This window comes from Ictalurus furcatus, chromosome 15 (genome assembly GCF_023375685.1).
Source record: "Ictalurus furcatus strain D&B chromosome 15, Billie_1.0, whole genome shotgun sequence".
Taxonomy (NCBI): Eukaryota; Metazoa; Chordata; class Actinopteri; order Siluriformes; family Ictaluridae; genus Ictalurus; species Ictalurus furcatus.
The window spans coordinates 7,595,872-7,611,324 of record NC_071269.1 but is presented as its reverse complement, the minus strand read 5'-3'; the positions used below and the strand labels follow the sequence as shown (position 1 = coordinate 7,611,324).

At 40.5% G+C, this 15,453-nt stretch overlaps 2 protein-coding genes across 3 annotated transcripts; both read left to right on the top strand.

The window, feature by feature from the left end:
- Nucleotides 1-593: 593 nt before the first annotated feature.
- On the top strand, nt 594-5,134 carry LOC128619186 (uncharacterized). 2 transcript variants are annotated; one of them, XM_053643179.1, is made up of 8 exons: nt 594-1,044; nt 2,241-2,437; nt 3,188-3,256; nt 4,063-4,228; nt 4,319-4,386; nt 4,526-4,582; nt 4,662-4,790; nt 4,878-5,134. In XM_053643179.1, the coding sequence occupies exons 1-8, from the start codon at nt 834-836 to the stop codon at nt 4,893-4,895; spliced, it is 915 nt and encodes a 304-aa protein (XP_053499154.1). In that variant the 5' UTR covers nt 594-833; the 3' UTR covers nt 4,896-5,134. The 2 variants fall into 2 exon arrangements, with proteins under 2 accessions (XP_053499154.1, XP_053499153.1); XM_053643178.1 differs by lacking the exon at nt 4,878-5,134 and having other exon boundaries at nt 4,662-4,861.
- A 569-nt stretch (nt 5,135-5,703) lies between these two features.
- abce1 (ATP-binding cassette, sub-family E (OABP), member 1) lies at nt 5,704-15,019 on the top strand. Its single transcript, XM_053643177.1, has 18 exons — nt 5,704-5,864; nt 6,994-7,143; nt 7,259-7,344; nt 7,781-7,878; nt 8,380-8,497; nt 10,917-11,054; nt 11,142-11,211; nt 11,384-11,480; nt 11,582-11,671; nt 11,763-11,884; nt 12,034-12,255; nt 12,398-12,457; nt 12,793-12,851; nt 13,008-13,118; nt 13,230-13,372; nt 13,825-13,947; nt 14,079-14,190; nt 14,619-15,019. The coding sequence occupies exons 2-18, from the start codon at nt 7,041-7,043 to the stop codon at nt 14,664-14,666; spliced, it is 1,800 nt and encodes a 599-aa protein (XP_053499152.1). The 5' UTR covers nt 5,704-5,864; nt 6,994-7,040; the 3' UTR covers nt 14,667-15,019.
- Nucleotides 15,020-15,453: the final 434 nt, after the last annotated feature.

The window sequence follows — 15,453 nt, the reverse complement described above, 5'->3', positions numbered from 1 at the left end:
ACTAAAGGAGCCAGGGAACAGACAGAATTATATATCTGTATAATTAAAAAAAAAAGAGTCAAATAAAGTGCATAAATACAGACTCTTTTTTTATGTGTAGATGTTTGAGTCTAGATATTGTTTGGCTTGTCTGAAAGGATGTTAATACAGGTCTAGAGTTATTATATTTACATTTATGCATTCAATATTTTGCCATAGTAATAAATGAATTAATAACAAACTGTTTATTTGTTCTTGCTTTTCATCATATATATACTAAAGCCAAATAATACATCAGCTAGACAAAGACTAAAATCTAATAAGAAATTGATTAATTGGATAACATCTGTGAGTAATTTTAGAAGATATTTCCCTAACCTTATTAGTAAGCAAGTAGTTATATAGTCAGGTTTATATGTTTTTTTTCCCATTCAAGGGAAATATTTTTAGTAATGGTTTAATGCTTTAAAAACAACTCTGAATAAAATAAAATAGGCTAAAGGAAGCGTTTTTCATTAAACTAACAAAATATTGTTATTAACCTGATTCTGGATTGTTTTTAAATGGATCATATTAGTTATTATATTTAAAAGCATTAAATGGACTGAAATCGTTTTGTTGTAGAAAGTGGATCGTTATTTTCAGTTTAATCTATTTTTAGGGAAGAGGAAGATTTAGACCATCATTCTATTCATATTAACATGCTTTTTAACATTGTTTAACATTGTTAAAATAAAAGTTCATACTGCAGAGATGCACACGTATGTTACATTCGTTGTGTTTTGAATTTGGATATTGGAGTTTAATCACTTAGGACGCTTTTGCGCATGCGCGGCGGATTGAATGGTTAGCGCATGCGCGGTACAGACAGGACAGGACTCGTACCTACTGCGAACGCGCGGCGCAAATCAAGCAGGGGACGCGGATCGGGCAGCCATAAGATGAAAACGCTGGAGTTTTATCACATGTTGCAGAAATATCTTGCAGAGGGAGAGTTTTTCCCAAACTGCAGCAGAAGAGTGCGAAGTGATATACGCCGTGCATGCGACAAATTTATCATCAAAGGTAGTAGCTAGGCTAATATTTACGTTTATGTGTGTGCTTGGGATTTCCGTCGATTCACACTTATCAGACAAGCACATGGCTGTGAAGAAATGTTTTAAAAGTGTCACATGTTCTATTGAACTGCACTGAATCTTATTGGGTTCGGATCTGAATCGAATCGTGTCGGCACTGAATCGACTCGTTTCTTGTTTAAAGGTGCTGTATGTAGAATTTGTGAACATGATGCTGCCTTCGAGGAGAGGTTGCAACTTGTAAATTCCCAACTTCCGGCCTGTAAAAGACAAATAAAACACCCCCTCAACTTCAGTCAGTTATTCATCTTCGAGTTGGTTCCCTGTCTACGGAGTGACGTCAAATCAAAATGGCCGCTCTCAGAATCAGAAATAAACGGAGCATCATTTCTTACCTTTAAACGATTATAACCTGTTCACGAGTGTTCGCTTTAGGTCAATCGACATACAGACATATTCGCTTGTTACATCTATAACACTGACTCAACAGTTTGCTGGTTTTTCAGAGGAAAATATATATAACAGTTAGCTGGCTAGCGTATTGCTAACAAAAGACAAACGTGGAGGCATCCAATTTTCCTGTTGCGTCCTCTAGAGGCGAAATAAAAACTATCACTGACTAAATTTGATGTTATTTGAAGTGTTTTTTAATTCATTTAGTTTATTTTTGTAATAAAATTAATTCATATTTTACTTTGTTTCCATTTAGTATAAATTTTAAAAACTATCGGTTGAGTAACTGGTTATCGGCAGGGAGGTACCGCCGGACTTAGTTATTGGTATTTTCCGTATTGGCCTCTAATACAAATACAAACACTCCAGACCTGAAGGCAGTTTTCCAAATTGTTTCTCAGCCACATAATACACTCATGGTCAGACTGTAGATTAAATTATTTTTTAAGTGTTATTTATTAAGTATTTGTACTTAATAAATAAATCACATTTAAGTTTTTGTAGCATTTCTAAAAAAAAATTTTTTTTAATTCCACATTATTTGCATTGGTAAGAAATGAAAAAAATGGACTATTGCACTTTAACTGTATCATATCACCTGAAAAAGAGAGATCCACTTCACACCCCGATTCGACATTACACCATTCTATATTCTATTACAGTTCAAATGGCTTGATGTAAATGTAAGTATACTGTATATATGATGAAATGTCTTGTTTCCATTTCTGATAGATGGCCGACTGTATTACGTTGGACCTAACAAGACATACATGCGCCTGGTTGTCATGACTGAGGATGAAAAGAGGTTTGCCCTAAACGAGTGTCATGATAACAGTGAGACTGGCAACCATCACGGTGTAAGAGGCACCAGAAACAGGGTTATTGCCGGCTACTACTGGCCAACGCTTATAAAGGATGTAACAGAGTGGGTACGTTCTGAGCCTTTACAATTCAAGGTGCAGAATTCTTGTAAGGTATTACACAGCTTTAGAGCTGAGACGTCACTCTACCGTTGTACACACAAAATAATGATGTTATTTCAAATATACCGCTATCTGTGTATGGGATATCTTGTCTCAACATCCTCTCGTTGAACCCTAACGCCTCATAAAGGATCAGGTAAAATCGTGACTTCGAATGCAGCTCGTAACTTGGAATTCCTAACCTCGGAGTTGAAAAAGAACCCCTTGAACTCAGAAATTCAGGAAGGCGTCCTCCACCACATAACGTCATATGAACACACATATCCGCTTGTCAGATAACAGACTTGCTGTTTTGAGGATGTAAATACATCACTCACATTACATTTACATTTATGGCATTTGGCAGACACCCTTATCCAGAGTGACTTACCTCATTTATGCAACTGAGCAATTGAGGGTTAAGTGGTAGCTTGGCAGTGCTGGGGCTTGAAATCCTGACCTTCTGATCAGTAACCCAGAGCATTTAACCACTGAGCCACCACTGCCCTAGGTTGTCGATAACAGAAGATGAACATGCAGACGTTCATTTTTTTCTGTGGTTGCCTGTTGTGTCTGTCCTGTGTTTGAATTGTATGGTTCTTCATGCTGAGCTGCTTTTCTTGGTATGGAAGTCACTAGGTTTGGGTTTTGACCTTAGAGACCTAAAAGAAAATCTTATCAATTAAAGTATATGATAAATAATTAGTCTTATTTCAGGTGAAGTCTTGTGAGCGCTGTCAGAGCAACACCAGCAAGATGGGGATGCCGGCCGTGCATGCTGCGAAGGTATTAGTGGCTACACTTTTGCTAAATAAAGACAAATGAGTTTTGGTTAAATAAATCTATTTCCCTGGGCGGTGCAGAGATCGAGGTCTGGACATGATATCTAATAAACAATTGTTTTACCGTACAGTAAACATAAATAAGGCTGGGTCAATGAATCTAGCTACAAGAGTAAACATTTATATGTACGCTCAGTAGCCACTTTATTAGGAAAACCTATACACTTGCACAGTTGCACAATCAGACGATCCTGGGGCAGCAGCACAAAACATCAAATCATGCAGATTCAGGTCAAGAGGTTCAAGCAACCGGTGTGTGGTGGTTCTGCAAGTAGAAACACCTTTTTGGACGAGAATGAACAGACAGGAAGGCTGCAGTAGCTCAAATAACCACTCTGTACAACTGTGGTGAGCGGAAAAGCAGCTCAGAATGCACAACATGTCAAAGGTTAGAGAAAACCACTCAGGAACATGAATCTGAGGTTACAGTGGGAGCAGGCTCAATGAAACTGGACAAAAACAGACTGGAGAATCATCACTTGGTATCAGTAAAACGCCTCCATCATAGCTGTAATGCAGTGATGATATTCTTCTCACAGAGGTCTGGGGATTGGCCGAGAGTGATTAGTCATAGTGTTTATTCATATTCCCACCGCCGAAGTTTTAAAGTGCAGCTTGGTGGAGGGAAAGTGAAGAGCTCAGGTCATCCATCCTCTCTGTTAAAGACACTGTTTAAACGCCATAGTAACAATAAGTGCAGATCTACTTGAATGCCTTTACAGAATAGAGCTCGTGTCTGTGTATCTGCAGAAACCAGTTCCGGTGAAGGTTTTAGTCACCCATGTTCCCGTCGCTGATGAAGTCTGTCCTTCAGTAGATCTATGTCAAGTACAAGAGGAAGACCTACATCAAAGCAGCATAATTACAACGATAGATGGAGCAACATCTTCGGAAGAAATAAAGCCTTATTTCCGAGGTAGAATGTCACTCGTTATTCTTGCAAGAGTCCCACGTTTGTTTTTTTGTTTGTTTTTTTACTTTAACTCAGTGGTCTAATGTATTGCAGTGGTGTTGGGAAAGGTCCGGACTCTTCTGGATCCTCCTTTAGCTCAACAGTTGCTGGGTAAAAATAACGTAAGTACCTTATGTATGATTAGGTTGAGTAATATTCAGCACCATTTAGCACCAGGTTAGCTGTAAGGACTTGTAACAGTAATCTTTAGCGTTTGTCTACATCATGAACCCATGCAGTTTTTTGTTCCCCTCCGTACAGAATGAACAAAGCACACAAACCTTACACACACCTCACACTCACGCCACAACAGAACTGGTAAGTGGTACTTATGCATGTGTTTAATTACAAATGTATTACAAACCACTTTTGCTTCACAACTGTCTGTCTGTTTAAGGAAGCGGACGTCAATTACATATATAAAAGATATTTGCTCCAAGAACTAGAAGTAAGGAAAGCAGACCTCCAATACACAAAGCTGAAAATCAGAAAACTGGAGCTGGAAATAAAGAAAATGGAGAAAGAAGTAAGTATTCAAATAAAGCTTTAAATTATAACGTGCTCTTTTTTTTTGCTCATATTTTAACTGAGATTTTTGCCCCTCATTCCACAGGCTGAACAAGATCACTAAAAAACATTTGTTTTGTAATACAATAAACCTGAATTACTAAATAAGGCTGTATGAATGAATGAATCTACCTACAAGCGTACATATTTATACATACACTCACTGGCCACTTTATTAGGAATACCTGTACACATGCTCATTCGAGGAGGCCTGGGGTGCAGTAGGCGGTTCAGTTAATCCCACAGTGAAGTTCAGTGGGGTTGAGGTCAGGGCTCTGTGCAGGACACTCGAGTTCTTCTACCATCTTTCAACTTTAACTCACCATGTCTTCATTGAATTCGCTTTGTGTACAGACACATCGTCATGCTGGAACAGGTTTGGGCCTCTGAAGTTCCAGTGAAGGCAAATCTTAAAGTTAAAGCATACAAAGACATTCTATACAATTTTGCGATTCCAACTTTTGTGGCAACAGTGTGGGGAAGGAGCACACATGGGTGTGATGGTCAGGTGTCCACATACTTTTGGCTATAACGTGTATAAAGTTTATACTTTAATTGAGAAACGGACAAAAACTTTTATATTTAATCCTTTTTCTTAAATAAATTCTAGCAACTAAAACATTTATCTTAATCATGTTGTGGTTGTGTTGTGATGATGTGAATACAAAGCACTAAGCTCGTTTCTATTCTCTGAAACAAGAGTATATTTATATTCTTAATACCACTATTGTTTATATGTTGCATATTTGATAAATATATATACATATATAAACAAATATAATTAAATATGTATAGTTTACGTTTATTAAACAAGTTTTGAAGAAAAAAAAAACCTCCGCTTACAGCCTGCGTCGCACACCGATGACATAACATCGCCTCTCTGCGCCGCATGTGGGAATACGTAAAGATTCCCTTCCGCCATCTTTTTTCCTGCCGGCTTCTCCGTTTGAAGAGCACGTTGGCTGATGCGCGGGGGGTTTTAACCAAATATTATCGCCTTATAAAGCGTCCAAAGTCTCAGCGGACACCGGGGGTGAGATATTGACTGTAAACACCTGTTTATGCATGTCTAATAAACAGCTGTGTTTCTGTGTGTTGGCTAAATATTTGAATTAGCCACGTTGCTAGGCTAGCGCCACCTACTTGACGTAGCATATTACATTGTAGATGGCTAGTCACACTGCTATCGAAGCTATATCTAGGCTATATTTATCTCTCTTTCTCTCTCTCATATATATACACACATACATTTCTGTGCATTAGCCACCTTGCTAGCGGTACGATGTCATACTTTGCTTTACTATGTAGCCGCATCGCTAAGTTAGATAAGCTAGCTCTACCTATCTTGGAACTGCCAGGCTCACGAGGCCTTCCTCTAGTTCTTGTAGAATCTGTTTATTTACTAATTAATTTGTTTATTACAAATATGATTATTTTATATAGTAATAATGCAAATTAGGCACATATTCTGAAATGACAAAAGAACTCGTGGAGCTGCCACAAGAAGAAACTTAGTAATTTAGATAACAATCTCATACCGCACGCGCCATTATTATTAAGTAATTGGAAATACACTTCTCATTTGTTTTTAAACAGGATCGGATTTGAATATAAACTCTTCTGTATCTCCATGCTGGTGTGTGTGAGAGACTGTCACTGAGAGGAAATATAAAGTGTGTTCTGTCCATATGCTGGAAATGAACTGTCACTTTTCTTTCTTTTTCCCCCCCAGCTCCATTCATTCATTCAGCTCTCACTCTCACTGCCCCCCTGTTTTACATCATTACGCTGTTTGTTAACTTGCTAAGCGATTACAGCTTCACACCGGACGATTACAGAAGTCCAAAAAAGGCAGAGAATTCCTTTTCTTTCATTCCTTATCTCCATGAAAGCCGTTTTCTCGATCTCATGACTTATTTTTCTCATGATGTCTGAATGCATCAGGGATGAGTGCAGCTGTGGGACTGACCCGGGGGAAGATGTCTGTCTATCTGTCTATTTAACCTTATGTTTGGTAGTGCTACACAATTTTCACAGTGTCTGACGCGTGAGAAGGCAACTCGGAAATCCAGCCAGTTTGTAATTAATAATAAAATGATATTCAGTACATCAGCTCCACATCGGTGTGAAGGTGACTTACCGTCTCCTTTTCCGGTCCTCAGTGAGGCGTCCAGCTCGTCTTTGTTAAACAGCGCTCTGTGGTGAGAAGATGGCCGACAAGAACACGCGAATTGCTATTGTGAATCACGACAAGTGCAAGCCGAAGAAATGCAGGCAGGAGTGCAAGAAGAGCTGTCCTGTGGTGCGGATGGGTGAGAGAATCGCAAACGCACGATTAAAAAAAAATGATGTCACTTTTTTCTTCTTTTTTTTCTTTTTCTTTTACAGCTGTGTTAAAACACTAATTTGTGCGTCTCTCTCCTGCAGGTAAGCTGTGTATCGAAGTGACACCTCAGTGTAAGATCGTGTGGATCTCCGAATCACTGTGTATAGGCTGTGGCATCTGCATCAAGGTCTGTCTCTCTCTCTCTCTCACACACACACACACACACACACACACACACATACACTTAATCACTGGACTGAAAAAAGTTCTTAGAGGTTTTTTTTTTGTTTTGTTTAAAGCTAGCTATTTAGCGGTGAGTAAACGAGTGGTGTGCTCACACCCCGTGAGGTGTCTTGAAACGCACAGCCTTATTCGTGTTGACATAATTTTGCTGAAACAAGAAGTCAGGGCGGGGCATAGTGTACCCACGCCCCCTTTTAAAATAGCCAATAGCGTTTAGCTTGTGTCGCAGCCCCCGCAGGCTAAGCCGTACTTGAGTTAGTTAGTAGCGTGGATTTTTACAACGTTGGGGGCAGGGACACTCACTTCAGATTCTAGACAGCATTTGATTGGACAGAAAATCTAACATGAAGCTGGAAATGTCTTGTTTTTTTCCCCTCCAGAAATGTCCGTTTGGTGCTCTGTCTATCGTAAACCTGCCGAGTAACCTGGAGAAGGAGACCACGCACAGATACTGCGCCAACTCCTTCAAACTGCACAGGTACAGACACGAGGACAGTGGTGTATCACTGCGGTCATGAGGCGTGAGCCGCATTTCGCTAGATAACGATCTCCCGAATAGACGAAAACTAAACAAGTCAAACAATACTTTTAGAATTATTTTTTATAAGATAATACTTTATTAATCCCCAGATGGAGAAATTATGCAGACGGATTGTAATAATAAATAAGAATAATAGTAATAGTTACTAGTTAGTAATAATGCCACAGCCATCTGTGTTCTCTGCCTGGGAGGGGCATTTTCTCTCTCTCTCTCTCTCTCTCTCTCTCTCTCTCTCTCTCTCTCTCTCTCTCCCTCCCTCCCTCTACCTCCCCTGTTACTTGTCTGTAGCATTTTTTTAAAAACGCAGCATGAAGATAGTTCGCTAGATGCTGTACTACACATTTAGTACACCAGTAATGAGATCCTGGTGCTTTCAGCTATTCACAGATCAGTCACACGACTGTGTGTGTTTAACGCTCTCGTGTGTACTTGTGCCAGGTTGCCCATTCCACGTCCTGGAGAAGTGTTGGGGTTGGTGGGCACTAACGGTATCGGGAAGTCCACTGCTCTCAAAATCCTGGCAGGAAAACAGAAACCCAATCTGGGAAAATATGATGTGAGTCACGTATCAGTGTGCGCGCGCGCACACACACACACACAATCATCATCATCATCATCATCATCATCATCATATACTCTGGACAGTAAGTCACAGTGTGTTGTCCCTGACTCTGTTTATTTATTTTTATTTGTTTTTTGTTTATTGATTGAATGAATCGTGATTAGTTTATATTTTTAGTTCATGACTTCAAGCTTCAAATGTAGTGCTGCATGATTATGGCCAAAATGTTAATCCCGATTATTTTGATCAATATTGAGATCTCGATTATTTATCACGATTATTAATTGATTTTAGTGACAACATATTTTTATTGCACTTTCACATTTATTAAGTTCTCATGCCACAGTATAACACACAAGTAGGCATGAGAAAACTTGAGCTTGTCAATTATGACAGAATTTAGGAACATAGTGTGAGCCATGACACATTAATTTACATTCTGATAAACTAAATTTAATATTTTCAGTTAATTTTACAGACTGTATGCAAAAAACACCCGTTAACCTGTTCCACCTTGTAAACAAATACAATAAACCTCAATGTTCAGTGTTTGAAGTCTGCTCCTCTTAAATATATTTAAAGCTACAATATTACACATTTTCCACTATCATGGTTCTGGGCTGGAGTCAGTTCTTGACCCGTTCTGTGTATATTGTGTATATATCTGAATAATCTCATATAGTATGTGATTGGGTTAGTTCATTTACCCGTCAGATGCGAAGCGCTTTAGTTTAATGGTGTTTATTACTGACGCTCCGATCAGGATTTTTACAGCCGATACCGATCCAGATACCAATCTTTTTCTGTTTAAACTTTAATCAGGAGGTCTGTTATAAACAGTTAAATGTAAGCTCTCTGCTCATGGTCATTGTTAACTGAGTTAAAATAATAGCAATGAGAAATACTATTGGTTAATTGCTAAATAAACAAGCATAAAATATTTATTTTTAAATATCTTAAAAATAATAGAGTGTCCGAATTAAGAGTAGACTAACACAAAAATTATCCATATTAGGAAAAAGGCTAATAGCTTTCTAAGGAAACAGCTTACTAAGCTTAATGTCAAATTTATATTAAATGTAAGCCATAGTAATTAAACATTATTTCATTTCTCATTTTATTTGTATTTTATGAAATTATAATATCTATTTTTTTTATATTAAATGATTTATTTATAACTAAGCACATTTTCTGTCTTTACATTTTAGTAGTTTTATTTTTGTTTGTTTATCAGTTTTAGATCGGTTCCCCCAGTACAGTGTCCATGTCTGCTGATAATATTATGTTTTTGGGGGATTAAATCAAAACATGGAAACTGATGTTGACTTTTCTAGTGATATCTGGCAACCGTGAGTTTAACTGGAGTGAATTAGAGTTGGTGTAGGAGAGCGGCAGTGTACTGTATGTTTACAGACTGAACAGTTGCTACTCTTGATTATGATTGGTGAGGAATTTTTAAATAAAGAAGTTTGAATTAAACCCACCTTGTAGCATTAGCATTATTATTAATTTACTCCGCGCGAAGCCACTGTGTCTACACGAGCAGGTGAAATTGCAGGTCATTTTGCGGGATCAGTAAAAGATGGCGGTTTTTGAGATTGGGAAGTTGAGAGAAGTAGATGTAAAGAGTTAATTGTCATCATAATGGCTCCTCTGCAGTATTTCCACACTTGTTCGGTTGACTGAGGAGATGAAAAGCAGTGTGAAAGTAACTGTTGCACGCTGTAGATGCATTTTGGACTTCCTGTAGTTTAATTCCGATTGTATTATACAACTCCGAACAGGTCACTCGCACCAGTGCAAATAAATATTTATTCACAGTCGCACAAAGTACTTTTCAGTCACAAATGCGAGTGAAATGGTTGCACTGTAGAGCCCTGAGTTTATCTGCAAAGTTTTTTCCTGTTTGGCGTGATGACATTTAATGTCCCCAACAACCTCTGTAATTTCCCCTCGCGCAAAGCGCTGTAGCTCGAAGCGAAGCTGGCAGCTCGAGGGCTAAAATCCTAACTCCGTTTCTGGGTTTTGGCACTACCAAATGATGTCATCCCTGTGCCGCTCTGTGATTGGCTGTGTGTAGGAAGCGCTTGATTTGAGTGAAGAAAACAGCTGAGTTTTCTATGAGCGGAGGACGAATTTTAAACGTCAATATCGAAGTCGATCATGTTCATTTAATCGTGGGCAGTCAAAATCGCGATCGATATTCGATTAATTGTGCAGCCCTATTCAAATGTAAAAATCTGAGCAAATAGGCTCAATTAGGTTAATTTCGTTTTGTAGTTCAGAAAATATTGTACGCTTGTGGACTATAGTTCCTGGAATGATTGTAGCGTGAAACATCTTTGCGGTATTTTTTAATTATATATTTTATATTTAAAACATTTTGTACTTTGTGTGTGTGTTGGGTTTGCAGGCTCCCCCGGACTGGCAGGAGATCCTGGCTTATTTCCGAGGCTCCGAGCTGCAGAACTATTTCACCAAGATCCTGGAGGACGACCTCAAGGCCATCGTAAAGCCACAATACGTTGACCAGATCCCCAAAACCGTCAAGGTAAAGGAGAACAAACACACTGCGAGAGGATTTCGTACAAACACGGACTGCGAGGAACCCTGTTGTAATTCTGTGCTCTGCCTGTAGGGGTCAGTAGGCTCCATTTTGAGCAGGAAAGATGACACCAAGTCAGAGGAGCTGGTGTGTGAGCAGCTAGGTATGTTCGTCAATATCTCAGTTTTTTTCTTTGTGGAACGGTTTCACTCACTGGTGAATGTTTGCATGCCCATGTGTATATATATGTATATTTCCGGAAATGTCCGTATACCTGTGGGCGGGGCTTCAATGTACCTGATCTTCGAATGTTATGCTGTGCTGTGATTGGTCAGATCTGCTGCACCTGCGGGATCGCAACGTTGAGGACCTGTCAGGAGGAGAGCTGCAGAGATTCGCCTGCGCTGTCGTCTGCATCCAGAGAGCAGACATGTTCGTCTCCCCCCCCCCCCCTTTTTTTAAAAAAAAATCTATCTATCTTTATCACTCTTTCGGTTTTTGTTGTGGAGTTTGACATTCTACTCTCTGTCTAGTTTCATGTTTGATGAGCCGTCCAGTTATCTCGACGTGAAGCAGAGGCTGAGAGCTGCCATCACCATCCGATCTCTCATCTCACCCGACAGGTCTGCAACACACACACGGCTGGACAGTAATGACAGCAATATTATGATGAATGAATACAATAATTAACAAACTCTGTGTGTGTGTGTGTAGGTACATCATTGTAGTGGAGCACGATCTGAGCGTGTTGGATTACTTGTCTGATTTTATCTGTTGTCTGTACGGTGTGCCGAGCGCTTACGGAGTCGTCACCATGCCCTTCAGCGTCCGAGAAGGTACACACACACACTCTCTCTCTCTCTCTCTCTCTCTCTAGTGTAGTCCAAATGACTGTGTACTACATCACTCTTCTCGGATTCTGGATTGTGATTGGTCATAAGGTATTCACACGGTGCATTATGCGAACACCCTCCTTGCACCCCAGGTATTAATATCTTCCTGGACGGCTACGTGCCGACGGAGAACCTGCGTTTCCGCGAGACCTCGCTGGTGTTCAAAGTGGCCGAGACGGCAGCCGAAGAGGAGGTGAAGAAGATGTGCCGCTACCAGTATCCCAACATGTGCAAGAGCATGGGAGACTTCAGCCTCACCATCACCGAGGGAGAGTTCACCGACTCCGAGATCATGGTCATGCTCGGGGAGAATGGTGAGAGAGAGACTGTGTGTGTGTGTGTGTGTGTGTGTGTGTGTGTGTGTGTGTGTGTGTGTGTGTATGGTGTATGTTATATTCTGTATAATTCCATGATGTATTAAAACAATTGAATTGAAATGAGTGTTTCTCTTTTCAGGTACTGGGAAAACCACATTCATCAGACTGCTGGCTGGCAGCCTGAAACCCGACGGAGGAGGTAACACACACACCATGTGATAGGTGTTCTGTCAAATAGTAGACATGTAAAGAACAACAGATTAACGAAAATATGTATTTAAGAACAACACAGAATAAGATAACGTTCCTCCATGCACTCGTTCCATCTCTCCTTCACTCCTCTGTTCCCTCCTTCTTTCTGTCATCCATTCATTCGTATGCTCCTTTGCTTCTTCGTTCCTTTGCTTGTTGCTTCCCTCCCTCCTTCCGTCCATCCCTCCACATTCCTTAACTCACTCAAACTGTGTCGGTAGAAATGTGCTGAGTTTTGTGAAACTGAACTGCTCACTGGTGTGTGTTTGCACTGTGCTGTAGGTGACGTGCCGATCCTGAATGTGAGCTACAAGCCTCAGAAGATCAGCCCCAAGTTTAAAGTGAGTCTGACCTCAACACACACACACTTCACAGTACTGCACCCTGACCTTAACACACTCCACTGAATAACAGACAATCTTCCAGCACACAAACCGTTTCTATTCCTCAGACTGTGGACCATGGCTTATTTTGTAATGGGGTGTGTGTGTTTTTAGGGCAGTGTTCGTGCTTTGCTCCACGACAAGATCAGAGACGCGTACACACATCCCCAGTTTGTCACTGACGTCATGAAGCCCATGCAGATCGAGAGCATCATCGACCAGGACGTGAGTCAGCACTGCGGGTGAACCTCACTTCCTGTGCAGCCATACTGTAGTGTTCTCATTTCCTTGTGTGTGTGTGTGTGTGTGTGTGTGTGTGTGTGTGTGCGCGCACAGGTCCAGAATCTGTCCGGTGGTGAGTTGCAGCGTGTGGCGCTGGCTCTGTGTTTGGGTAAACCGGCTGATGTTTATCTAATTGACGAACCGTCAGCGTACCTGGACTCAGAGCAGCGTCTCATGGCTGCCCGCGTCATCAAACGGTAAATAATTACTCTGAGCATCAAAAATACTCGCTCCTGATTGGCTGACAGCTGCTTATTGTTTATATCAGGACTCCACCCATTTAATCACCATATTCAAGCTTCCTACAGTAACCGCTTCCTTCCCTCCTTTGTTTCCTCTGCTTACATCATTCGTTCCTTCTGTCATTTCCACACTCCTTCACTTTCTTTTTCTAACAAGTCAGTACAATTATCAAACATCTTATGGAAGGAGTATCCCGTGTTTCCCAGCGTTCTGCTTCGCTCTGTGCTGTTCAGTAACTTTACTTTTGTTATTTCCCATATCAGGGCACTAACAGACAGACTTTAGAAGTAGTTCCTTCTAGTACATTTTTAAACTCCACATTTATCCATCATCGTTGTTACTCTTTCTATTGAACAGTTTAGTGTTTGTATAGAGCGAGTGTAACTGTGTCCCCTCCCCCTCACAGATTCATTCTGCACGCAAAGAAAACTGCTTTTGTTGTGGAGCACGACTTCATCATGGCCACGTATCTGGCGGACCGAGTCATCGTGTTCGACGGCATTCCCTCCAGAAACACCTGCGCCAACACGTAGGAACAAACTGCCTTGGATTCTCTCTCTCTCTCTCTCTCCTCTCCTCTCTCTCTCACACAGACTAGTGACTGCTGTTTAGATTTATCACAACGTGTTTTTCAGCCTCAAATGTGTGTGTGTGTGACAGGCCACAGAACCTGCTGGCTGGCATGAATAAATTCCTGGCACAGCTGGAGATCACATTCAGAAGAGACCCAAACAACTTCAGGCCAAGAATCAACAAACTCAACTCAATCAAGGTACACACACACACACAAAGAACTCATGATTGGTATTAGAAGTCTGGACTATATAAGATTGCGCAGAATTAAACGTAGGAAGTACAATGTGACCTGACTGAATCATCTTTCGTCTTTGGTCACCGATACACAGCCGCTGCTGTAATTTGTATAAAGCTGAAATAATTGCTGTCGCTAATGAAGTTCCGGCTGAAGTCCCCACAATCCCAGTCCCCAGGGTCTGAGAGTGAGGTGATCTCTCAACATTTCCAAACGAGAACGCGATTTGACTCTGAATCAAACAGGCCGAGCATTTTGAGTTTGTTCAACCGAGCCAAAGCAAATGAATCGCTCTCGTCCTGTAAAAGTTCGTATTATAGCAATTTTCTCTTTGAGAACGTTGATTTAAACTTGTCTCCTTTTTCTTTCTTCCTTCTACTCTCAATCAGGACGTGGAACAAAAGAAAACGGGCAATTATTTTTTCCTGGATGACTGAAATGTCCGTTCCTGAAATAAAGATAAAATCCCCCAAATTTGGTCCCGCTCCATTGCACCACGCCTCTTCAGACGCGTCACATCATCCAGGAAGAAGCACCGGGGGACTGTTTTACTTTCAGCACCGATACATCAACGCCACCATTTTGTCCAATAAACAGGGTTTGTCCATCCTCCTCTCCCCTCTTTTCATCAGCGCCGATTCTCTAACAGACCGGATCGCTGAACAGATTGGGCCGGCGACCATCTTTTCTTTCTCTTCCACGTGTCCTGTCTGTATAGAGGACCAAGATGAAGTGGAGGAGAGAGGACACTGTTTAAAAAAAAAAAAGTAAAGTATAAACCGGACCTACACGAGACTTGTTTGTTTTTCCTGGTCACAAAGAGTGAGAGAGAAACACATGCCAAACACGTGTATAGTTTGATTAAAATATTTTAATCATTATGCCATGATACATCTTATTAAATAATCAATTTAACGTGTTTGGGTGTGCATGTTATGAAAATGATGTTTTAACCTTTTATTTAGCACTTGTGTTGGGCCAGGGATCCAGACCCTTTCTTGAGATTTGCTCCTCGTGTGTGTGTGCTCGCGTGCGGATAACTTCGTTTCATTTCATTCATTAATCCTGGATCTAAATCGCCCAAGCAGTATATTTAAAGATTTTTCATCACCTTGACGAGTCGACATTTTAATCATAATTAAACAGAAGGGTTAAAGGTGCAGGGTTGTACTTGTATCTTATGGCATCACTTGCACTTTTTGTAAAGGCACTGAGTAACAGGCA